The sequence below is a fragment of the Spodoptera frugiperda genome, chromosome 29 (assembly GCF_023101765.2).
Source record: "Spodoptera frugiperda isolate SF20-4 chromosome 29, AGI-APGP_CSIRO_Sfru_2.0, whole genome shotgun sequence".
In the NCBI taxonomy this organism is placed as follows: domain Eukaryota; kingdom Metazoa; phylum Arthropoda; class Insecta; order Lepidoptera; family Noctuidae; genus Spodoptera; species Spodoptera frugiperda.
The window spans coordinates 878,462-904,741 of record NC_064240.1 but is presented as its reverse complement, the minus strand read 5'-3'; the positions used below and the strand labels follow the sequence as shown (position 1 = coordinate 904,741).

Here is a 26,280-nt window from a genome sequence, read left to right as displayed (position 1 = left end):
TTGGCTATAGATTATTTCGTAATAGTACTAACAAACTGCACGGATCTCCCATGCTTAATTCACCTACTTAGATATATAAATACATAATTATATAGTTATGTATGCCTTTTCATGAGTTTAGAAAGGCGATATAGTCCGGTCAAAATAGACATTGAAGGTTACATTAATTCGTACCGGGGAAACCACGTAAAAAAACGCGCCATGTACCTACCTCACGGGTGGCGCGGAAACGTGTGCATATTATGAAGAATACAACTTTTTCAACATTTTGCATCGCTGTATCTTCGAAATGGTGATTCTTAGGAAAAATGTGTAGGAACAATTTTTATAGATAATTGCATGATGAATCATTTTGTCTCACCTATTTTTATTGTAAAACTTACCGTTTAGCTGAAAAACTCAAAAAACCGATTTTTGCAACATTTGACCTTGAATAATTTTTTTCCACACTCCGGATTGATGTGGTTAATTGACAAATTGTGTATAATAGGCTTCCCAATAACCATGCCAATTTTTAGGAAGGTGCGAATTAATGTAACCTTACCCCTATTTTTGATGCTAACTTGACCGGACTAATAGGACAAAAGTTGTTTTTGATTTAATGTTAGTGTTGCACCACAGGGTGACATGTGAGGATTTTGTTATAATTTAACAGTACAAATAATTTTATTACTACTTACATAACAGATTAGTGGCAGGAAGGGGGGTGATAGCAAAAAATATGAAGCTGCAAAAACCGACAGCATCTATCAGTGGTATCTCGGATGTAAAGTGAGGATGCTGGCGCGTCTGCCCACACTATGGTGTATTGTGTTTTTACAAATATTTACTACTGCTTGCGGTGACAGTTCGTCATACTGCACCAAAACTGTTCAGTAAGTTCCTATGTAATAATTAAAATAGTGATCTTGAAAAGGAAACTATTTGTCTCTGGAGCCGTTAACATCGATAGTTTGGACTATTTATTAGCGACCAGTTGATCCCTATTTTACATTATTACGTTTTTTTTTTTATTAAACTGCTGACTCGGCGAACGTTGTTTTGCCTTACAAATTATTTTTAGAAAATAGATTGTAGCCGATTTATAGACCTTCTGAATACGCATATAACATTTGGTAAAAATCGGTAAAGCCGTTTCGGAGGAGTACTTACGATAACTAACACTGTGACACACATTTCCCTATACAGTTCGACTACAGTTAAATCGTAAAATGTGTAATATATGTGCATTAGACGCAATGAAAACTGTCAACGAAGTGGCAACCACAATTAATTTGTCGAACACATACAACCTACAATAACATTACTGTAAACTGTCGAGGAGTTTCCATAACAATTATACTTCTTCATCATCAGGGTCTTAATAACAATCCCACTTTATCTAGGTGTAAAGTTCTCATCAACACAAATTAATCAAGTTCAAACACAAGTTAGTTACTGTTAACCGCTGAGGAGTTACCTCGGCTGTCTGTTGGGATCCCTACAATTTTCGAAAGTTCCTCTTGGTTTCCCTAGGATTCCATCATTAGATCCTGACCTGTTGAAAATGGGACCGGGTCGGGAGTCCGTTTCAATAATAAAAAAATAATAATAATTAGTTCACAAATGGCTGAGTAATCGGTGAACAAACAAAAAAAAAAACATCCGAACATAGTACCTTCTCCTTTTTTTTTAATTCGGTAAAAAGAAGATAGATAGCCTAGTAGGTAATAATTAAAATAATAACTATGTTAATCAAATATTTTTCTATTAAAAATTATTCAATGGATTTTGGTCATTCTGCTTTGAGTGTCACAATAAATATTTCCGCTTATCAAATATAAACCATAATGTTATCTATTGAATAAGTTATTTTTAATTTTCAGGGCTACACGTATCAAATGGATGACTTTCGTGGAGACATACGGCAAATATGAAAAAGAAAAATTTCCTAAATGTATCTTCAATTGTGAATATAAATATGTGGTGTATACTAAAATAAGTGGAGGGTATAGAACAGTGAGTATGTTTATATTTCACTTCTTAATAGTCTGTTCGATAAAGTCAAAGCTTTCTCATACTCAACAGACGTTTCCTAAGGTTTTCTGTGAGGCGCGATATTACTCCGGTCGAGTCGAAGCAGTCGTGCCGAAGCATGACTCTCCCACACTTAAGCAACTTAAGGATTAGGAGCATCATTCATTATTAAAAAAAATTACTGTGTCTTTACGATCCTCGAGATCTGTCTTGTTATGAGAATCTGGCGGAATGATGCATTTTAGTTCTTCGAAAAGACTATTGACTCATGTTTTAAGAACCTGACGCCTTTACCCGACTGGTACCCACAACCTCAAAACTCTTAACTTCTCAAAACTTTAATCTTCCAACTAAAAGTAAAGTAATTATTAATTTCAGGTAACTTACATCGATTGGAAATATACATGTTGTCCTGGATACACATCTGTGGAAAAATATTCAGGGTACGTAAGTACATATTAGTGACACTTTTTATTAATACTGTTATAGGTACTGTTTTATGATAATAGACGTTATTTACTTACGAAATCACATAATTATGTAGATACATAATTTACGGTATAGGGACGGTGAACAGATGGATGATCTGATGGTAAGCAATCGACGTCGCCCATGGACAACACCGATGGAGTTACATTTACAATTGCGTATTATTAATTATTGGGGATATATCTGGGAGACATGGGCCTCCAATAACTTCAATCACACGAGTTTATTAACCAATGTGGTATTTTCAGACTCCAATGTGAACCAATATGTTCAAGACCCTGCAAAAATGCGACGTGTGAGGCACCAGAAACCTGTAAGTGCAATAACGGATATGTTAAGTTTGACGAATACAGCTGCAAGCCTCACTGCTCCAGTGGCTGCCCACACGGCACCTGTGTTGCACCTGAAACGTGTACATGTGATTCAGGCTGGCAATTAGTTCAACCAAAAGATAATACAACGAAAATATGCCAAGCGATTTGTCCCAAACCTTGCATAAATGGATCATGTGTGGCACCAGACACCTGTCAGTGTACAAACGGATACATAAAGTCTGACAAATACAGCTGTAAGCCAGTCTGCTCTACTGGATGTCCCAATGGTGTTTGTGTCGGCCCAGAAACTTGCGCCTGTAACTCGGGGTGGCAATTGGTTCCACTGAAAGGCACCAATAAAACGATTTGCGAACCGGTTTGTTCTAAACCGTGCGTTAATGGCACATGTGCGGCACCAGAAACTTGTCACTGTGCAAAAGGGTATGTAAAATCTGATCAGTATAACTGCAAGCCATTCTGCTCTACTGGATGTCCCAATGGTGTTTGTGTCGGTCCAGAAAGTTGCGTCTGTAATTCGGGGTGGCAATTGATTCAACCAAAAGGTATTGCTACAAAGATATGTCAACCAATTTGCTCAAAACCCTGTATTAACAGTACTTGTGTGGGTCCAGAAGCCTGCATATGTACAAGTGGATATGTTAGGAGTGACATGTACAGCTGCAAGCCTTTCTGCTCCAGTGGCTGCCCACACGGCACCTGTATCGGCCCTGAGACTTGTATATGTAATAACGGATGGGAAATGATTCAAACTCAAGGATCCACCAACAAAACCTGCCAGCCTGTCTGCTCAAAGCCTTGCGTAAATGGAATATGTGTAGCTCCCGAGACCTGTAAATGTACAAATGGGTATACCAAATCTGGAAATTATAGCTGCGAACCTTTTTGTTCAAACGGATGTCCGCATGGAGTGTGTGTAGCGCCTGAAACGTGTGATTGTCATCCGGGATGGCATATATCTAATGACAATAAAACATGTCTGCCAGTTTGTTCAAAGCCTTGTGTGAACGGCACATGTATTGCGCCGAATACATGCAAGTGTTTGTTGGGTTATAGAGTTTCCGGTAAATTCACGTGTAAGCCTCACTGTAGCGATGGATGTCCAAATGGAACATGTGTGGGTCCTGAAAAGTGTGACTGTAATGCAGGATGGCAATTAACTAGATTGAATAACTCAAAGATTAGTTCATGTCAACCCAAATGTTCCAAGCCCTGTGTTAATGGCACATGTGCGGCACCAGAAACTTGTCACTGTGCAAAAGGATATGTAAAATCTGATCAGTATAACTGCAAGCCATTCTGCTCTACTGGATGTCCCAATGGTGTTTGTGTCGGCCCAGAAACTTGCGTCTGTAACTCGGGGTGGCAATTGGTTCCACAGAAAGGCACCACTAAAACGATTTGCGAACCGATTTGTTCTAAACCCTGTGTTAATGGCACATGTGCGGCACCAGAAACTTGTCACTGTGCAAAAGGATATGTAAAATCTGATCAGTATAACTGCAAGCCATTCTGCTCTACTGGATGTCCCAATGGTGTTTGTGTCGGTCCAGAAACATGCGTCTGTAACTCGGGGTGGCAATTGGTTCAACCAAAGGGTATCCCCATAGAAATATGTCAACCTATTTGCTCAAAACCCTGTATTAATAGCACTTGTGTGGGTCCAGAAGCCTGCATATGTACAAATGGATATGTTAGGACTGACATGTACAGCTGTAAGCCTTTCTGCTCCAGTGGGTGCCCACATGGCACCTGTATCGGCCCTGAGACTTGTATATGTAATAACGGATGGGAAATGATTCAATCACAAGGGTCCACCAACAAAACCTGCCAGCCTGTCTGCTCAAAGCCTTGCGTAAATGGAATATGTGTAGCTCCCGAGACCTGTAAATGTACAAATGGGTATACCAAATCTGGAAATTATAGCTGCGAACCTTTTTGCTCAAACGGATGTCCGCATGGAGTGTGTGTAGCGCCTGAAACTTGTAATTGCCGTCCAGGATGGCATATATCTAATGACAATAAAACTTGTCTTCCAGTTTGTTCAAAGCCTTGTGTAAACGGCACATGTATTGCGCCGAATACATGCAAGTGTTTGTTGGGTTATAGAGTTTCCGGTAAATTCACGTGTAAGCCTCACTGTAGCGATGGATGTCCAAATGGAACATGTGTGGGTCCTGAAAAGTGTGACTGTAATGCAGGATGGCAATTAACCAGATTGAATAACTCAAAGATTAGTTCATGTCAACCCGAATGTACCAAGCCTTGTATAAATGGCACGTGTGTCGCTCCAGAGACTTGTAAATGTCTTGCCGGTTACGTGAAGTCTGGCGAGAATGTATGTATGCCCCATTGCCGTGATGGATGTCCTCATGGCATTTGTATCAGTCCAGAGACGTGTATCTGTAATCCTGGCTGGAAGATGACGCAGACCAACACCACACTGAATAAAACTTGTGAGCCGGAGTGCAGTCCACCTTGTGTCAATGGTTCGTGTACAGCTCCCGGAAGGTGCGAATGTTATTTCGGCCATGAGAAAACTGAGAAGAAGAATGTTTGTCGACCGCGCTGCTCCAATGGGTGCAAGAACGGTGTGTGTGCCGGCCCGGACACTTGTGTCTGCGGCGCTGGATGGGAAGCGAGTAATGGCACGTGTCAGCCGGTGTGTAGTCAGCCCTGCGTGCACGGCGCGTGCGTCGGTCCTGACACCTGCGCGTGCCTCGCTGGGTATGAAGCAGGAGACAACAATACTTGCGTGCCACGCTGTGCTGCCGGCTGTTCTCACGGAGTATGTGTGAGTCCTGACAACTGTGTTTGTGACGCGGGATGGCGCAGAAGTAATAACAACGTAACATGCGAACGGGACCTAAATGGACAGATAAAGTAAGTTATCGTCATGTTAGTCACTGATAAGTTCTGTTCAGCCAAAATTACATATTATGTAAGTTAATTATGTTTAGTAAAAAAAAAAAATTTTTCTAGATTGAGGAAATTTTAAGGAATTCCTAAGCAAAGATAGATGACATTTAACATTATTTTGGGTTTCCCCAACCTATCAGTGATACCTAACAATACAAGTAAGGAGTTGGTTTAGGTACCATGTCACGGTAGGGGTGATAAATATAAACGACTTAAAAATAATTATAAAAATAACTTTATCAAATAGAGTGACTAAATAATTGATATAACACACTATAGAAAAGAAACCTCGAGAGAAGAAAATCTTACTAATATTATGAATGCAAATGTTTGCGTGTATGTTTGTTAACATAATCACATCAAATTGGTTGAAGGGATCGGGGTAAAATTTGTAACAGGGCAGATTATACTATGGAATAACACATAGGGCACTTTTTTAGCATGGAACCGCGGGCGAAGCCGCTGGCAGAAGCTAGTAAACAATATTTTATAAGTTACATAAAGCACGTTGCAGAAGGTGAAACATCCTCCCGTTCATTAATGTTATTTATGATTATACTTACATTTCCAGGTTGGAATCCCACGGAGTTACGATCACTGTCATTGTATTAAGCAGCATCGGCCTTATAGTGATGATTGCTGCATGTTCCGGAACTATTATTATATTGGTCCGGCGAAGCCGTCAACGGAAACATTACAAAGGTAAATAATTACATTATTTATTATTTTTGATATACTTTTTTGTATCTCCGGCGAGCCTGATGGCACGGGCTTAAGCCAAGTATTCGTCAACGTGGTTTTGGTTGTAAGTGTGAGCGGATTGTGTTGAATTTTCCGACTCACACTAAAGGAACTTTCTAACCAGTCTGCAGGTGTTTAAAATAGCTGCCTTTTGCAGAAGGTGGTAAGTGTTAGCGGGCAGAGAAGGGACTGGTAAAGTTGTCTAAGGATTACTCCCGTGGTAGATATAACGGTTGGGACAATAACAACTTTTTGCGAACGCCACATATTATTATCATCTTGCACAGGCATGCCACAAAGGCGTTAAACGTTAAACATTATTTTCCACATGTATGGGTATGAAAGTAAAACTTGGGCTGGCAACGATTTCTACTACTGAAACTTTGTTGTAGATATATCATGGTGACAACATTGACAAAAATAATTCCATGATGCAGTTAATTCGACTCATCTGCCACTTGCACCAAGATTGTAATTCGATGTGATATTGATTTGTCGGTGAATAATATTTCTTTGTCTGCAATTAATTCAATTTAGAGAAATAGAAAAATTCTAAAACGATCATGTCAACATCAATCATGTCAGTCTATTTTAAAAAAATATATCTTTTTTTATGATTGTGATTCTATTTTAAACATTTCCTTTGCAGATGTTGCTGTTTCAATTCCAGTACAAGAAATTACTCCTAAAGCACATAATATATTCGAAGACAGTGACAACGTAACCTAATCAGTTGGTAAATTAATGTAAGCCAATATGGATTATAATTAAAATTATTCTCTATACATTGTTTTATATTTGTTGATGAAGTGCGAAATAATGCTGCCCTGAGGTACACCAATATTCAAATCACAACAGCCGGAGAAAATATCACCATGCTGATTGCTACCCCTCCTAAAGATATGAAGAATGCCAAGGATTTGTTAGAAATTTCAAGTTGTGACATGATTGCGTGTCGGTCCAACACAAATCGCAAGCCCCGCTCGCGCGCTAGTGCCCTTTACTTTGCCCTGTAGAACAAACCGTATGATAGGTTATCCCACCTTGGATGATTTAGGAAATCTGTCCATCATAAATGATTAGTGTCATTATTTTCTTCCGTAGTAAATATATCTTTAGCGCTTCTATCTTGTTCTGCACTTCTCGCAGTGGCTACGTTTCAGTAGTATACAAAAAAATGGGGAAGATAGGACGTCCTAGTATTCGTAGCCCTGATTCTCATTGGGATTCCTCTCTACCTGCTTCATCTATTGTTTTGTTACAAATATGTCGTGGCGAGAGTCAGTTTTGATTATGAATTAGAATCAATGCGTTTTCGTGCCATCGGCTGTCGTCGCACCGTCGGCCCAAAGTATAAGGCGTCGGACTGTCTCCATGACACCTCATCTCAGCCACCGTGTCAACACAACGGGCCCAACTACGCTACCTTCAGCGACCTAGCCAAACTCAAGGATATTATGACATTGTTGTTACTTACAACTACAGCCGGAATCCGATAGATGGCAGTGTATCGTACTAAGGAACAATAGCAATCCTCCACATGTATAAGGACTGTCTACTGTCTACCTTCTACTTGCTTACGTAGCAGGTGATAACTGCGACACAGTTATAAAACTTTTGTAGCTATCATTGTATCATTTGTATTTAAGTTCAAACTATTTTACATTTGATTTTACATTAGTTGAAAAACTTACTTGAACTATAGTTATAAAGGTTAACTACTTACATACATACATATTTTATTTGTAACTTTTTTATTTGGCTATAAACAGAAAGGTCTATAAAATTACTAAATACTAGTACACCAGGTGTCTCAGTGGTGGGAAAATCATCTAATGACTACGCCCGCCTTGGGCGAACAAAAAGAGTGTCGGTGTCTTACTGACTAAAAACCACCCCGTTCCTATACCTGCTTTTCGAGCCGGAGTCTCGTAAACCCGCTAGGTAGTCCGCAGCTCCGGATCAGGCGTTCGGATCAGGATCGGATCAGCCCTCCTGGGCCCCATCTGAAGTGGTCTGATGGCTCTTTGAGACACGTGCGGAACGCGACGCGCCGTACCGCTCTGGTTGGGCGGCGAGCTACCCTTGCTCACCGTCCACAGACCCCCAGACGATGGCTGGAAATCGTAGCGCGATCTCCGACGCCCAGAGAGTCTCTCGTGACGTCAGGAGCGTGATGAGGTTCATTCCCTCCTACTAGTAGGCCAATACTGAAATTTTGGAGACGAAAAAAAAAATGAATGAATGATAATATACCAAAACAGAACCAAGTTACTGTGCTAAAGAAATTGAGTCCTTAAGTTGTAAGACGGAAAGTAGAAAGTGCAAGAATTCCTGGGTACAATTACACAAGGTAAACAATTACTTATATTCATGTTGCGGCCAATGCACCGTACAAGTCATATCATCATCATCAGCCGAGAGACGTCCACTGCTGAACAAAGGCCTCCCCCTTGGTCCTCCACGTAGAACGACAAGCCGCCACCTGCATCCACTGGCTCCCCGCCACTCTGACGATGTCGTCGGTCCACCTAGTGGGAGGTCTGCCCACGCTGCGTCTTCCGGTACGCGGTCGCCACTCAGTCACCTTCCTGGCCCAGCGGCCATCAGTCCTCCGAGCGACGTGGCCTGCCCATTGCCACTTCAGCCTGCATATTTTGAGAGCTATGTCTGTAACTCCTGTTCTTTGGCGAATTTCCATATTTCGGATTTTGTCGCGCAAAGATACTCCGAGCATAGCTCTCTCCATCGCGCGCTGGGCGACTCTGAGCCTTTCTAAAAGGCCAGCAGTTAAGGACCATGTCTCGGTACCGTACGTCATCACTGGCAACACACACTGGTTGTACATCCTGGTCTTCAGACACTGCGGGATTTTTGACGAGAAGACTTCATGCAACTTCCCAAATGCTGCCCATCCGAGTTGGATTCTTCGAGCGACCTCTTTCTCGAAGTTGGACCTACCTAGCTGGATGATCTGACCCAGGTATGTGTAGTGGTCTACAACTTCGAGTATATCGCTCCCAGCGACAACCGGTATAGGTGCAACATGGACATTTGACATGATTTTCGTCTTGTCCATGTTCATTTTAAGGCCCACCTGTTGGGAAACGGTATTGAGGTCGCTGAGCATGGTGTTCAGCTCTTCCAGCGACTCTGCCATTACGACTATGTCATCGGCGAAACGGAGATGAGTGATGTATTCGCCATTAATGTTGATGCCGCGTCCGCTCCAGTCCAAGAGCTTAAAAACGTCCTCCAGTGCGTTCGTGAACAGTTTCGGAGATATAACGTCTCCCTGTCTCACGCCCTTCCGCAACTGGATTGGCCTCGTAGTCTCTTCCTGGAGTCGGATGCGCATGGTGGCGTTGTTATACAAACACTTCAAAACCTCGATGTATCTATAGTCGATGTGGCACCGCTGGAGAGACTGCAGCACCGCCCAGGTTTCGATTGAATCGAAGGCTTTCTCATAGTCCACAAACGCCAAGCATAGTGGCAAGTTATACTCCTCGGTCTTCTGTATAACCTGCCGCAGCGTATGAATGTGGTCTATGGTACTGAAACCTTTTCGGAATCCGGCTTGTTCGGGAGGCTGGAAGTCATCAAGCCTGCGTTCGAGACGGTTCGTGATGACCCTCGAAAACAGCTTATACACATGGCTCAGAAGTGAGATAGGTCTGTAGTTCTTTAGCAGACAGTTGTCGCCTTTTTTAAAGAACAGAACCACCACACTCCGTTGCCATGCTGCCGGCGTGGTTCCCTCGAGTATGACGGAATTGAATAGCTTCTGGAGGACTAAAAGTATCGGTTTTCCACCCGCTCGCAGAAGTTCCGACGTGATTCCGTCATCGCCCGGCGCCTTGTTGTTTTTAAGCTGTTTGAGAGCCATCCTAATCTCGTACAGGCTGATGTCTGGGATATCCTCAGTGTAGTGCCGCGTCAGTTTAGCTCTTGGGTCCCGAGCTGTACCGACGATGGGTTGCCGTGTTGAGGTGTATAACTGTCCGTAAAACCTCTCGAGCTCTCCGAGGATCTCGGACTTCGACGAGATGACGCTGCCATCCTCGGTCTTCAGCCTCGTCATTTGGCTTTGCCCACAAGTCATATGTGACGATCAAATTACCATTGAGCGATTAGACAAGGTCGGGATACTCGTATTAGCAAGTGGATGCGTCATCAAAGACGACGGAATCACATTACTTTCGCGCAGACAGTCGAGCAATGACTTAAAGTTGAAACCAGATATCATAAACATTGATATACCTACCATTAACAATATTGTAAATGTAACCATGCCCTTACATGTTTCTGAGATCGACACTAACCACACAGACATTCGCTGGGAATTAAAAATGATCGGTGATAAAATTGATCAAGTAAAAAATAACACCAAAACAGATCTAGAAGACGAAACATCCTTCAACTACCACGATATTCACCACTACATCGCGATTTATGTACTTGCTGGAGCTATTCTATTAACATGTTTGGCGTACGGAGTGCGGAGGATCCGCGCACGAGTGCTGTGGCGCGCGGAAGCGACGCTGCCACCGCCCCAACCGCAACCGAGAACCCGCCGTGTAACTGACCACCAGTACCATAGTGAAAATAATCAGTGTTTTAGTGTTAGTGATGAATACAATAGAGTGAATAACCATCCCAGTACGAGTGCGACTGACCATGTATATGCCCGAGTGAATAAAGTGAAATTCCCAAACTCATTCAGTTTTAGTGTAGTGGAATAGAGACTGTAATAAATTGAATTTTAAGAGTTTTATGTTACTATCATCTTGTTTATTGCACCATATTATTGTTTTATCACCTTGTATCACCGTGCACCCTCATCATCCAGTCCCTCGGGAATATGTACAAAGTACAGTTTATTGATGTCAATCGCGCGCGCAGTCAGCAGTTCCACGCTGGCCCAAATCTTTAGTTTTAATATTAAAATTATTATAGAGTTAGTTAACAAACGATCACCAACCAAGACGCGTTTGCTCATACCATTAACCATTACCATTTTAACCAACCAATATACCATATTTTTACCATACGAGTTTTACTATTTATTTGTTGGATTTACGCCCAACACCATCTGTAAGAAATAAACAAATAGGTAATGAATTTGAATTTATCGTAAAAAAGGTTAAGGGAAAGGTTAAGTACTTACCTATAAACACAAAAGTTGTAGATCTTTTATTAGTTTACTACATAACTAGAAGTTACAAATACTTTATTGTGAGAAAATAACATCACATCGTCACATTACCAGCATATAAGTGGCCCCTGTTGACAAAAGGCCTCTTCTCGCATGGAGAAGGTTCGAGCATTAATCACAACGCTTGCTCAATGCGGATTGGCGATTTCAAATCAGAAATTATAAGCCAAGGTTTCCTTACGATGTTTTCCTTCACTGTTAGTCAGTAGTGTCTAAATAATCTTAGAAAGTACTTTTAACTCGGAAAAAGTCACATTGGTACTTCTCCGTTTGGTAGGTCTGAAACTAGATATACACACACATACACTGAGATGTACCTGAGATACAAAGTCTTAAGCCTCCGGACCACCACCACATTAACATGTCACATCGACAATGAGATAATAAACCTTAATATAATTGCTGAAAGTGTTTTATTACCTACTAAATTTCTCATTAATATTTTTTACTAGCTTCCGCCCGCAACTCCGTCCGCGCGGATGTCGGTCTTCGCGTGGAAGTTTTATTTCTCCATTTTGAGTAACTCTGACAATGACATCTTATAAATATCTATTGAAACCAAATATGGCGAGGCTCATAACAATTAAGGAGACCCCTCTATTGAGCTACTGCTGTTGAGCTCGCGTTCTGTAGAATAAAACTGAAAAATAAAGATTTTTCTACGTATTTTTCCAGGATAAAAAGTATCCTGGGCATAAACCCAGGATAATAAGGTATAATTATACCAAGTTTCATCGAAATCGAACCGTTAGTTTTCACGTGATGCCTGCCTGCGTACAGACAGACAAAACAATTTTTAATCACATATTTGGGTTTGGTATCTATCCAGTAACACCCCCTGCTATTTATTCTTTCAATATTTTCAATGTACAGAATTAACCCTTCTACAGATTTCTTATAATATGAATAAGAGAGTGTTCTACTCTTATGTTTATAATAATAAATGTAAGAGTAGACAAATATAATCAGAAAGCTCCAAACTGCTGAGTTATCGGGAGTTATACGTGTTATTGTGAGTTAACCATAAAAGATAGACATTTGCTGTCGTGGAATATTTTTTAAACCATTTTAAGGAGAACATTTCTGTCATACATTATTTCTGTGTAGCTTTAACCATTAAGGCTGCACACGCGACGGAAACTTAAAAAAATGGAGTAAGTTCTCCTGTTTTCCCAACATTTGCCTTCACTGCTCTGCTCCTATTGATCGTAACGTGATGAAAAGTATACTATAACCTGCCCAGGAGTATGAAGAACAATTGTACCAAGTTTCGTTGAAATCTGTCGAGTGGTTTTTATTAGAACATACAGACAGAGAGACAGACGAAATTTTTTCTTATTGCATTTTTGGCGCCAGTATCGATCACTAATCACCCGCTGATAGTTATTTTGGAAATATATTTCATGTACAGAATTGACCTCTCTACAGATTTATTATAAGTATAGATAACTGTGATTTCGGAATATTTTACGGTTATCACAAATATCCGCTTTTAAAATAATATTATTGTCTCGCCGGGATTAATAATGTCGGTGATAAGTTTGTTTGATTAAATTCTGAAATAGCTTGTGGAGCGCCATCAGTGTCAGAGGAGTGGTGCTACAATGGAGACTCACAACTTGCTTTTATTTTTAATTGTTTTTATACAAATAATTAGTGAGTGTCACTCTGGTGCAAACGTCTGTATAAAAAAATTTACGTAAGTGAAAAGTTTTTGTTTATTAGGTAACACATTTTTATTTATGATGCAGACTTTTTATTTTGAAACTAAAGAAAGGTAGGTACTTAGTTTTAAATATTGTTTTTTTTTTATTTTGTATCTTAAAGATGTAATGTTTTGTATCTTAAAGATACAAAATAAAAAAAAAACCTGTCTCCCATAGAGGTAGGCAGAGATAATGGAACGTCAATTGCAATTCATACCAACTCTGAATGAAATCTCCAAAATAATGTTGAGTTGATTATTACTAGATGTTTCGGTTTCCAAAAATATTTTGTAGAGCTTTGAAGGTTATAACTTGTATAACTTGTAAATCTTATTTAAAACTTTTGTTGTAGAGTGTTTTTTGAAGAAACTGTTGTAAACGTCTTATCACACCGAAATTAGTAGCCTTTACGTTACGTATGTACGAGTTGACTTTACTTTTAAGTAATCGAAACGAGACCGCGTCTGGCGCTCTGGTTGGTTGGTTTATTTGAGCCGGCCAATCCGAACGTAAATCCAACTCGTACTAAGACAACTGCCAAGACGCGAGTACAGTTGTAAGTTAAAACTATCGTACGTTTAGTTGCGTTTTCTCAATTAGTTTAGTGTCTAGTAGTCTTAATAGAATGCCAGTACTTTACTTAACAGCCTGTCATACCCTTCAAAACCAGCTAAGGGTGATTCTTTGCTACACCCGTTTTCAGATATTTGAACTTTCTGACCTGTTGTTTCTGTAAAAATGATCAGAATCGTTCGACTACCATATGTGCTCATTGGCATACCGCCTTGACATGAGACTCTTTATGACACTTAAGAATTCTTATAATCGTTACGCTTTTGTATTCTTTCGTCCGCGCACGCTGCTCATGACGAAGTGACTTGGAACGGCTTTCTTAACCTTTTGTATATAAGACAACAATAGAAAATACATTGTGTCTCGCGTGTATCCGCACTCCCGGCATTAACCACGGTTTAATATTAATTTGAGTAAAGCAGGATTTTATTTTTTTTTATATATCGCACAATAGTTATTATTTACACATTTACACACAACGAAATTTAGTAATTCAAACACACGAAGGCTTATTATAAAATTTTGTGAATTAAACAATAAACACCCCTCTCCAGTTGAAATTAGTTTACAGTTCTTAATAAACTTTGAACTGTTTCAATCACTGTCATTTATTACAACTTTATTAAAGAAACTAAGTATAAAGTGTGTTGTTTCTCGGACTTATACATACATACATATACATTACACAGGAACATAACATACTTATTTTTTTTAATAATAATTATAATGATTAATCAGGGGCTGGCACCGTTATATGTACGATAATCTACCCGAGTTCCAAATAAACTACCGATCCCTTCAGCCGTTTTGACGTGATTGAATAAGAAACATACACACAAGCACACAACCTTACAAACTTTCGCATTCATAATATTAGTAAGATTCCCGATACATACATGAGATGTTTTTTTTTTATGGAACGCGAAACGTAACGTAAACGACCCGACGTATCACCTGATGTTAAGCAATCGCCGCCGCCCACGGACACTTGAAACACCAGAGGCGTTACAAGTTCGTTGCCGGCCTTTAGAGGGTTAGGAATTTAAGGGGGTGTTGGGGAATCGGGGATTGGGACTTTAGTGTTAACTTGATATCATTGGAACAAACACGGGACGAACTTATTGTCGTCCCACGCTTTCAAAGTAAAAACATTACGTGATACACATTATGGCGTGATAATGTGTTTTGGGAAATCCCTGCAATCCCAACGGAAGCTCGTCCTATCAAAATAGTTCCAATTATTACGAAAAGTAATCATGTGATTCCCAATGTTGAATGAATATTCAACATTGGGAATCACATTGATTGAAATAAATATAACAAGATGTCCTTTCTATTTATATTTCTCAAATAACCCAAATAAATGTTAAATTATGCTATATTGTGTTTTGTCCTCCATCTATTAAGGCACAGTTTCATTAAATACGTAGACAGACATTAAATACGTAGTAGCAAGGAGTTAACACGTACCTACTATCTTTGGACCACCTAAAGAAAGTGAGACCTACCTCAAGTACGTACCTAAGAAAATGAAAAAAATACACGTGTCTAATGTTTTAAATTAATCTACACGACGGACATTAAAGTAAAAATTTGTTAAGGTTATTTTCTTTTTCTATCACCTTGACTGAATATTAGTTTTACATTGTTCTCACATAGTTGAAGCAATCGAAACAATGTAACCAAGAATTGTACTGTGAATCTGATTGCAAAAGAGTAACCTATGGAGTTTCTTGCTCATTCTTCCATAGGAATCTACACTTTGGAACGAGCAAATAGCTTCACTAGGGGACTGACCGGAAGACATACGTTATTAATATTATTATGTTTGCTTTGACGTTCAAAAGTGCCTTCCAGGTCTATTTGAAATAGATAATTTTGACTTTGACGTTGAAGTCGTCGACTCTACTGTAGCCAGTGTTTACTTATAAACCATTATAAAAAAAAAAACGAAAATCTACAATAATGCTTGACTTTATACCAGAATCGGATGAAGTAGTAAAACAATAAATAAACAATAAAAAATAAACTACTTTAGGTATATAGTTGTGGCGCCAACGATAACGCACAGGAAAACGTAGTTATTGTTTTGTTACAGTGGAGTGATATAATGAAAACGGTTGAAAAATGTTAGATGATAATGATGTAGGACCAAGTCATTGGACTCGCTGTTTTTGCGGCGGTAAGTCCCCTCTTTGAGCAGTGGCTTGAGAGGCGCCATGGCGTCCTCACCTACTGCATGACGCAGGTGCTAATCGGACATGACACCTTCGGTAGGTTCTTGTTTATGATTGGGCGGGTGGAAACGCCCGGGTGTCATCACTGTGAACACTGCCCGGAGGTCACGGTGGAACATACGGTGACGGTGTGCCTTGCATGGGCTGAACACCGCCGTGTCCTCAGAGATGTGGTCGGCGACGGCAACCTCTCGCGTTCGGCATTGGTTCAAGCCATGGTGCGGAGCGAGGGGGACTGGGATGCCGTCTCCTCTTTCTGCAAAGCAATCATGCTAGCTAAGAAGGCGGGGTAGGACTGGGGCGGTGAGGGAACGAACCTCCTCACGCCCCAGCCGTTGCGAGAGATACTCCGGGCGTCGGGGATCGTGTGACGATCTCCGGCCACCGTAAGTGCGAGTCTGCGGCGATGAGCAAAGGTAACTCGCCGCCCGATCAGAACCAGACCTAGTGTCTTTTATACCACTGAACCAATTTCAGTGTAATTAGGTACAACAATAGATCTGGGAAATGACGTTTGATAGTTTTTATTCCATATATCTCACGGGAACTGGAACTATTCGTTAAAATCCTGGGGCTCTATCTTCTAAATAATGTATACTTGTTTGATTAAAATGCGGTACAATGATGGGAAAATACATAGGACAGTGTCTATCTAATGGGAACGGGCACTGTACTACACGTATAACCCCTGTAGGATTGTTAATTTTTTCTCTTCCCGTAACTAAACAAGGGAAATAAATTAAATTACAACAACAACATAGTATCATAACTTAGATACCGAATCTATTCTGATAACGTATACTATAAACTTAAAAATTATTAATTAAAACACACAAATTTTCACAGGAATCATTATTCTACATGAGGTAGAAAAAAACGCTTGATCAAATTAAAACAGTTTCTTTCAATTATTTTCTTTCATCTAATCGAAATAGATAAATTTTTCTTTATTATGGATATTTATATACAGATTTTTCTAGGTATTTTTTTACTATTTTACAGGAAAACCAAAAAGGTTCGTGAGACTTATTGGCAAACGTCCGTCTCCAAATTCACACATCGAATAACAAGAAAACGTCAATTCCGAAATGTTATTGTAAGTTTCTTTATTTGTTATTAATTTTAGGCGCCGGCGCACTACACTCGAACCGCACGGGTTTGGGGGTGCGGGACAAAACCGCATGTGCGGCCGCGTGTATCCGGTTTCCTGTTTTATTTTTTTAAAGAGTAAAGATGAAGTTTTTTGCTCGTTCTTCTCCATTCGATGCTACACTTTGGAACCAGCACTTAGCTTCACTGACAGACAGACTGACGGACAATTCAATTTGATTGGTCAAAAACATCAATTTTTTAGTTCTCTTTTTAGTAAAGTGTACGTCGTACTTTGCATTATAAATGACAACATAATTTTATTTTATTAAAATTGTATTACATGTTCACAGTTTTAATGATTCTTTTTTTTTATGAAACAAGCCGGTTGTTTCACGCCGGTTTTCTCTGAACGCTTCGCGGTTTTGTTTTTTTTTACGTACAAAGCTGATATACATTAATCTGTGTTTTCTGTAATAAGTACCGACAACCGTGCAAGTGATTTACTTAGTTTTTATTTATTTTCAGAAAACTTATACAGAATGGTCGACTGTTTGCTGTACTGGATATGTCGTAGATAAACGGGTTCCAACGTAAGTATAAAACAGATGTGTAAATGTAGACAAATTTCTTAAAAAAGCAATCAATTAAATAGAACTAATAGTACCTATATAACAAAATTACTTTTTCCTTTCAGACTCACTTGCAAAGCTTCATGTTCAAAACCTTGTGTTAACGGATTTTGCCGCAATCCAGAAGAATGTGGATGCAAAACCGGGTATATTTTAGATCTCAAGAACAAGTACAACTGTCTACCACGATGTTCGAAGCCTTGTGGAAAAGGTACCTGTATAGCACCAGAAAAGTGTAATTGCAATAAAGGATACAAGTTTATAAAAGGAACCTGTCAACCGATTTGCTCAAAACCTTGCGTGAAAGGTTCGTGCACAGCTCCAGAAACTTGTGTATGCACAAAAGGATACACAAAAGTTGACAAATACAACTGTAAGCCCGTTTGCTCCAGCGGGTGTCCTCATGGCACTTGTATCGCACCCGAATCTTGTAAATGTAATGCTGGCTATCAACTTGTTCAACCGAAGGGCAGCACGAAGAAAACCTGTCAACCGATTTGTTCAAAACCCTGCGTCAACGGTTCGTGCACAGCTCCAGAAACTTGTGTATGCACAAAAGGATACACAAAAGTTGACACATACAACTGTAAGCCCGTTTGCTCCAGCGGGTGTCCTCATGGCACTTGTATCGCACCCGAATCGTGTAAATGTAATGCTGGCTATCAACTTGTTCAACCGAAGGGCAGCACCAAGAAAACCTGTCAACCGATTTGTTCAAAACCCTGCGTCAACGGTTTGTGCACAGCTCCAGAAACTTGTGTATGCACAAAAGGATACACAAAAGTTGACAAATACAACTGTAAGCCCGTTTGCTCCAGCGGGTGCCCTCAAGGCACTTGTATCGCACCCGAATCTTGTAAATGTAATGCTGGCTATCAACTTGTTCAACCGAAGGGCAGCACGAAGAAAACCTGTCAACCGATTTGTTCAAAACCCTGCGTCAACGGCTCGTGCACAGCTCCAGAAACTTGTGTATGCACAAAAGGATACACAAAAGTTGACAAATACAACTGTAAGCCCGTTTGCTCCAGCGGGTGTCCTCATGGCACTTGTATCGCTCCCGAATCGTGTAAATGTAATGCTGGCTATCAACTTGTTCAACCGAAGGGCAGCACCAAGAAAACCTGTCAACCGATTTGTTCAAAACCCTGCGTCAACGGTTCGTGCACAGCTCCAGAAACTTGTGTATGCACAAAAGGATACACAAAAGTTGACAAATACAACTGTAAGCCCGTTTGCTCCAGCGGGTGTCCTCATGGCACTTGTATCGCACCCGAATCTTGTAAATGTAATGCTGGCTATCAACTTGTTCAACCGAAGGGCAGCACCAAGAAAACCTGTCAACCGATTTGTTCAAAACCCTGCGTCAACGGTTCGTGCACAGCTCCAGAAACTTGTGTATGCACAAAAGGATACACAAAAGTTGACAAATATAACTGTAAGCCCGTTTGCTCCAGCGGGTGCCCTCAAGGCACTTGTATCGCACCCGAATCTTGTAAATGTAATGCTGGCTATCAACTTGTTCAACCGAAGGGCAGCACGAAGAAAACCTGTCAACCGATTTGTTCAAAACCCTGCGTCAACGGTTCGTGCACAGCTCCAGAAACTTGTGTATGCACAAAAGGATACACAAAAGTTGACAAATACAACTGTAAGCCCGTTTGCTCCAGCGGGTGCCCTCAAGGCACTTGTATCGCACCCGAATCTTGTAAATGTAATGCTGGCTATCAACTTGTTCAACCGAAGGGCAGCACGAAGAAAACCTGTCAACCGATTTGTTCAAAACCCTGCGTCAACGGCTCGTGCACAGCTCCAGAAACTTGTGTATGCACAAAAGGATACACAAAAGTTGACAAATACAACTGTAAGCCCGTTTGCTCCAGCGGGTGTCCTCATGGCACTTGTATCGCTCCCGAATCGTGTAAATGTAATGCTGGCTATCAACTTGTTCAACCGAAGGGCAGCACGAAGAAAACCTGTCAACCGATTTGTTCAAAACCCTGCGTCAACGGTTCGTGCACAGCTCCAGAAACTTGTGTATGCACAAAAGGATACACAAAAGTTGACAAATACAACTGTAAGCCCGTTTGCTCCAGCGGGTGCCCTCAAGGCACTTGTATCGCACCCGAATCGTGTAAATGTAATGCTGGCTATCAACTTGTTCAACCGAAGGGCAGCACGAAGAAAACCTGTCAACCGATTTGTTCAAAACCCTGCATCAACGGCTCGTGCACAGCTCCCGAAACTTGTGTATGCACAAAAGGATACACAAAAGTTGACAAATACAACTGTAAGCCCGTTTGCTCCAGCGGGTGCCCTCAAGGCACTTGTATCGCACCCGAATCTTGTAAATGTAATGCTGGCTATCAACTTGTTCAACCGAAGGGCAGCACGAAGAAAACCTGTCAACCGATTTGTTCAAAACCCTGCGTCAACGGCTCGTGCACAGCTCCAGAAACTTGTGTATGCACAAAAGGATACACAAAAGTTGACAAATACAACTGTAAGCCCGTTTGCTCCAGCGGGTGTCCTCATGGCACTTGTATCGCTCCCGAATCGTGTAAATGTAATGCTGGCTATCAACTTGTTCAACCGAAGGGCAGCACCAAGAAAACCTGTCAACCGATTTGTTCAAAACCCTGCGTCAACGGTTTGTGCACAGCTCCAGAAACTTGTGTATGCACAAAAGGATACACAAAAGTTGACAAATACAACTGTAAGCCCGTTTGCTCCAGCGGGTGTCCTCATGGCACTTGTATCGCACCCGAATCTTGTAAATGTAATGCTGGCTATCAACTTGTTCAACCGAAGGGCAGCACCAAGAAAACCTGTCAACCGATTTGTGCAAAACCCTGCGTCAACGGTTCGTGCACAGCTCCAGAAACTTGTGTATGCACAAAAGGATACACAAAAGTTGACAAATACAACTGTAAGCCCGTTTGCTCCAGCGGGTGCCCTCAAGGCACTTGTATCGCACCCGAATCTTGTAAATGTAATGCTGGCTATCAACTTGTTCAACCGAAGGGCAGCACGAAGAAAACCTGTCAACCGATTTGTTCAAAACCCTGCGTCAACGGTTCGTGCACAGCTCCAGAAACTTGTGTATGCACAAAAGGATACACAAAAGTTGACAAATACAACTGTAAGCCCGTTTGCTCCAGCGGGTGCCCTCAAGGCACTTGTATCGCACCCGAATCTTGTAAATGTAATGCTGGCTATCAACTTGTTCAACCGAAAGGCAGTACCAAGAAAACCTGTCAACCGATTTGTTCAAAACCCTGCATCAACGGCTCGTGCACAGCTCCAGAAACTTGTGTATGCACAAAAGGATACACAAAAGTTGACAAATACAACTGTAAGCCCGTTTGCTCCAGCGGGTGCCCTCAAGGCACTTGTATCGCACCCGAATCTTGTAAATGTAATGCTGGCTATCAACTTGTTCAACCGAAGGGCAGCACCAAGAAAACCTGTCAACCGATTTGTTCAAAACCCTGCATCAACGGCTCGTGCACAGCTCCCGAAATTTGTGTATGCACGAAAGGATACACAAAAGTTGACAAATACAACTGCAAGCCCGTTTGCTCCAGCGGATGCCTCAATGGTACCTGTATACGGCCAGAAACTTGTGTCTGCAACTCAGGGTGGCAATTAGTAGGCACTACTAAAAAAACATGTCAACCTATTTGCTCAAAACCCTGTACTAATGGCACCTGCGTAGCTCCACAATCTTGTCAATGCACAAAAGGGTATGTAAAATCTGATCAGTATAACTGCAAGCCATTCTGCTCTACTGGATGTCCCAATGGTGTTTGTGTCGGTCCAGAAACTTGCATCTGTAACTCTGGGTGGCAATTGGTTTCACTGAAAGGCACCACTAAAACAATTTGCGAACCGGTTTGTTCTAAACCCTGTGTTAATGGCACATGTACGGCACCAGAAACTTGTCACTGTGCAAAAGGCTATGTAAAATCGGATCAGTATAATTGCAAGCCATTCTGCTCTACTGGGTGTCCCAATGGTGTTTGTGTCGGTCCAGAAACTTGCGCCTGTAACTCGGGGTGGCAATTGGTTCCACTGAAAGGCACCAATAAAACGATTTGCGAACCGGTTTGTTCTAAACCGTGCGTTAATGGCACATGTACGGCACCAGAAACTTGTCACTGTGCAAAAGGATATGTAAAATCTGATCAGTATAACTGCAAGCCATTCTGCTCTACTGGGTGTCCCAATGGTGTTTGTGTCGGCCCAGAAACTTGCGCCTGTAATTCGGGGTGGCAATTGGTTCAACCAAAAGGTATTGCTACAAAGATATGTCAACCAATTTGCTCAAAACCCTGTGTTAACAGTACTTGTGTGGGGCCAGAAGCCTGCACATGTACAAGTGGATATGTTAGGACTGACATGTACAGCTGCAAGCCTTTCTGCTCCAGTGGCTGCCCACACGGCACCTGTATCGGCCCTGAGACTTGTATATGTAATAATGGATGGGAAATGATTCAATCACAAGGGTCCACCAACAAAACCTGCCAGCCTGTCTGCTCAAAGCCTTGCGTAAATGGAATATGTGTAGCTCCCGAGACCTGTAAATGTACAAATGGGTATACCAAATCTGGAAATTATAGCTGCGAACCTTTTTGCTCAAATGGATGTCTGCATGGAATTTGTGCAGCGCCTGAAATTTGTAATTGCCGTCCAGGATGGCATATATCTAATGACAATAAAACTTGTCTCCCAGTGTGTTCAAAGCCTTGTGTAAACGGCACATGTATTGCGCCGAATACATGCAAGTGTTTGTTGGGTTATAGAGTTTCCGGTAAATTCACGTGTAAGCCTCACTGTAGCGATGGATGTCCAAATGGAACATGTGTGGGTCCTGAAAAGTGTGACTGTAATGTTGGATGGCAATTAACTAGATTGAATAATTCAACAATTGGCTCATGTCAACCCAAATGTTCTAAACCCTGTGTTAATGGCACATGTGTGGCACCAGAAACTTGTCACTGTGCAAAAGGATATGTAAAATCTGATCAGTATAACTGCAAGCCATTCTGCTCTACTGGATGTCCCAATGGTGTTTGTGTCGGTCCAGAAACTTGCGCCTGTAACTCTGGATGGCAATTGATTCCACTGAAAGATACCACTAATATTATTTGCGAACCGATTTGTTCCAAACCATGCGTTAATAGCACATGTAAAGCACCAGAAACGTGTCAGTGTGCATCCGGATTTATAAAATCTGATCAGTATAGCTGCAAGCCTTTCTGCTCCAGTGGGTGTCCACACGGCACCTGTATCGGCCCTGAGACTTGTATATGTAATAATGGATGGGAAATGATTCAATCACAAGGGTCCACCAACAAAACCTGCCAGCCTGTCTGCTCAAAGCCTTGCGTAAATGGAATATGTGTAGCTCCCGAGACCTGTAAATGTACAAATGGGTATACCAAATCTGGAAATTATAGCTGCGAACCTTTTTGCTCAAATGGATGTCTGCATGGAATTTGTGCAGCGCCTGAAATTTGTAATTGCCGTCCAGGATGGCATATATCTAATGACAATAAAACTTGTCTCCCAGTGTGTTCAAAGCCTTGTGTAAACGGCACATGTATTGCGCCGAATACATGCAAGTGTTTGTTGGGTTATAGAGTTTCCGGTAAATTCACGTGTAAGCCTCACTGTAGCGATGGATGTCCAAATGGAGCATGTGTGGGTCCTGAAAAGTGTGACTGTAAAGCAGGATGGCAATTAACCAGATTGAATAACTCAAAGATTAGTTCATGTCAACCCAAATGTACCAAGCCTTGTATAAATGGCACGTGTGTCGCTCCAGAGACTTGTAAATGTCTTGCCGGTTACGTGAAGTCTGGCGAGAATGTATGTATGCCCCATTGCCGTGATGGATGTCCTCATGGCATTTGTGTCAGTCCAGAGACGTGTATCTGTAATCCTGGCTGGAAGGTGACACAGACCAACACCACACTGAATAAAACTTGTGAGCCGGAGTGCAGTCCACCTTGTGTCAATGGTTCGTGTACAGCTCCCGGAAGGTGCGAATGTTATTTCGGCCATGAGAAAACTGAAAAGAATGTTTGTCGACCGCGCTGCTCCAATGGGTGCAAGAACGGTGTGTGTGCCGGCCCGGACACTTGTGTCTGCGGTGCTGGATGGGAAGCGAGTAATGGCACGTGTCAGCCGGTGTGTAGTCAGCCCTGCGTGCACGGCGCATGCGTCGGTCCTGACACCTGCGCGTGCCTCGCTGGGTATGAAGCAGGAGACAACAATACTTGCGTGCCACGCTGTGCTGCCGGCTGTTCTCACGGAGTATGTGTGAGTCCTGACAACTGTATTTGTGACCCGGGATGGCGCAGAAGTACTGTCAATGGCTCGTGTGAGGTGGAGACTATTAGTCTTAATAACGGAATGACGGAAAAAAATTGGTAAGCAGTGTTACTGTTAACTTTAGAAGCAGTATCGCCCTATTGGTAATGAAGAGTTTTGTTCACTATGCTCATATTTTCAGGATTCAAACGTACTGGGTGTATGTTGCGGCTGTTGGAGCCAGCAGTTTGCTGCTGCTAACTTGTTGTATATTCATAATATTATGTTCGAAAAGGAAGCGAGCTTCTGAGAATGGTATGTTTTTTTGCTAACAAAAATGATTGGATTATTATACACGCTGTTTTCTCAATTAAAAAACATTCATTGGGAATATATTTTAACAATTTTATTAACAAATACGTTCTCCCAAGGCTTATGAACCAATAAGAACATAAAAATAACAACTGTTCAATATTGTTAAAAACGAAATGATGCCTCTCCGATTCGATGGAGTACAGTAAAACATAAAGTTGACATTTTAACTTTAATTTTCTTGAATTTCTTTACAGATGGAGCTACTGTCGTTTCGGTTCAAGAATTTGTTCACAAAAATTTCAATCCCCACAAGACGAAACAAAGTTATGACGTAAACTGCAAGAGTTCAGAACTTTAAATTAAAAGTAATATTTAAATAGTTAGAAGAATAATACGTTTAAATAGTTATGTAAATATTAAAATTTTATACATTTGATTCTAAGTTATTTATTTTAGTTAACTTCTAGAAACTATTACTTTTACTTTAAGATGGTTTTACATGTATTTTAAAATTATGTTTAAATGAAATGAAATGCAATGCAATGAAATTAAATTTAATTAGTTACGTATACGATAAAGTATACTATTATTTTTCTAGTCAATGTAAATCTTTGTTAGTAACAGTAAGTACTAATTGTGTATTATTTTTACTATTATTACTACTTTACAAAATAAAGTAAAAAGATAAGAAATATTAGCAATTTTATTTAAAATTACTTTTTGCATCATCATCCATATCGTGTGGTGGTAAGCAATGATGCGACCTACGATAGAACACGTCTGTCCATAAGCAACCTATTCACTCGAGCTTTGACGACACCTTCAGACTAACACAGACTACAGCAAAGAATTCCATTCCCTAGTTCGCATAAGCAAGTTTAAAGCGAAGCAGTATTACATTAGCAGTTTTTTTTTATTACGTTCGCCTTTAATCCCCGAAGGGGTAGGCAGAGGTGCACATTATGGCACGTAATTCCAATGTACACCCACATTTCACAATTTATGTTGTAAGTCCCATGTTATAGATAGTGAGCCTTTTTTGGTGACGGGGGGAAACCTTCAAAAGGCGCCTAGCTTTTTGGGGATAAAAGACTAGGGAGTGTGGGATTTTTACCTCACTAAAACCACCCCGGTGGCCACCCTCAACACCCGTAAGGGGCACCGGGTATAGGTGGTGAGCTTATTGCCATTTACCGGGCACATTTCAAGACTCCGTGCTACCACTGAGAAATGTTCGTTTCAGTTTAAAAATATTTGTCTAAATTTACAACAATTGACATGGTGTAAACAGTAGGCGCCTATTTCACCACCTTTATATTATACATAAGAGCCCGATAATATTAAGTGGCGTGGCTAATAGCTCCTACAAACTACGTTCTTTATTTTCTGGTATATAGCGGTTATACCAGACGATAATATATGGACATTGTGAAACATCCCAGAGCTACAGACTACCAAGCGGGCTACCGGAGCTCCGGCTAGAAAAGCAGGAGTAGGAACGGGGTAGTTTTTAATCAGTAAGAATCTAACACCTCGACTCACCCAAGGCGGAAGAAGCCATTAGATGATTCCGCTCCCCTCCATCAAAAAGACATTTAGAAACATAGCATAAATATTGTGAAAAGCGTGTCGCGAAATTAAATTTTATGTACTAAACTATAGAGTTTAGTTAGACAATGACTTTCTAACGTGTTG

At 41.0% G+C, this 26,280-nt stretch overlaps 1 protein-coding gene and 1 long non-coding RNA gene across 9 annotated transcripts in view; one reads left to right on the top strand and one right to left on the bottom strand.

Annotated features, from left to right (window-relative positions):
- Positions 1-707: 707 nt before the first annotated feature.
- LOC118268660 (fibrillin-2-like) overlaps positions 708-26,280 on the top strand; it is a 29,824-nt gene continuing 4,251 nt past the window's right edge. Inside the window, exons 1-7 of the mRNA XM_035583228.2 lie at positions 708-875; positions 1,866-1,998; positions 2,395-2,459; positions 2,754-4,435; positions 22,247-24,389; positions 24,473-24,585; positions 24,840-24,942. Coding sequence (XP_035439121.2) covers positions 778-875; positions 1,866-1,998; positions 2,395-2,459; positions 2,754-4,435; positions 22,247-24,389; positions 24,473-24,585; positions 24,840-24,942 — 4,337 coding nt within the window. The 5' untranslated portion in view covers positions 708-777. The remainder of the gene's footprint in view (positions 876-1,865; positions 1,999-2,394; positions 2,460-2,753; positions 4,436-22,246; positions 24,390-24,472; positions 24,586-24,839; positions 24,943-26,280) is intronic.
- On the bottom strand, positions 18,306-21,355 carry LOC126912722 (uncharacterized). 8 transcript variants are annotated; one of them, XR_007707387.1, is made up of 7 exons: positions 21,207-21,355; positions 20,568-20,780; positions 20,142-20,354; positions 19,503-19,715; positions 19,077-19,289; positions 18,651-18,863; positions 18,306-18,437 (listed from the first exon to the last, which is right to left on the bottom strand). It is a non-coding gene; the product is annotated as an uncharacterized LOC126912722 (long non-coding RNA). The 8 variants fall into 8 exon arrangements; XR_007707388.1 differs by lacking the exon at positions 20,142-20,354 and adding an exon at positions 19,929-20,141; XR_007707384.1 differs by lacking the exon at positions 19,503-19,715.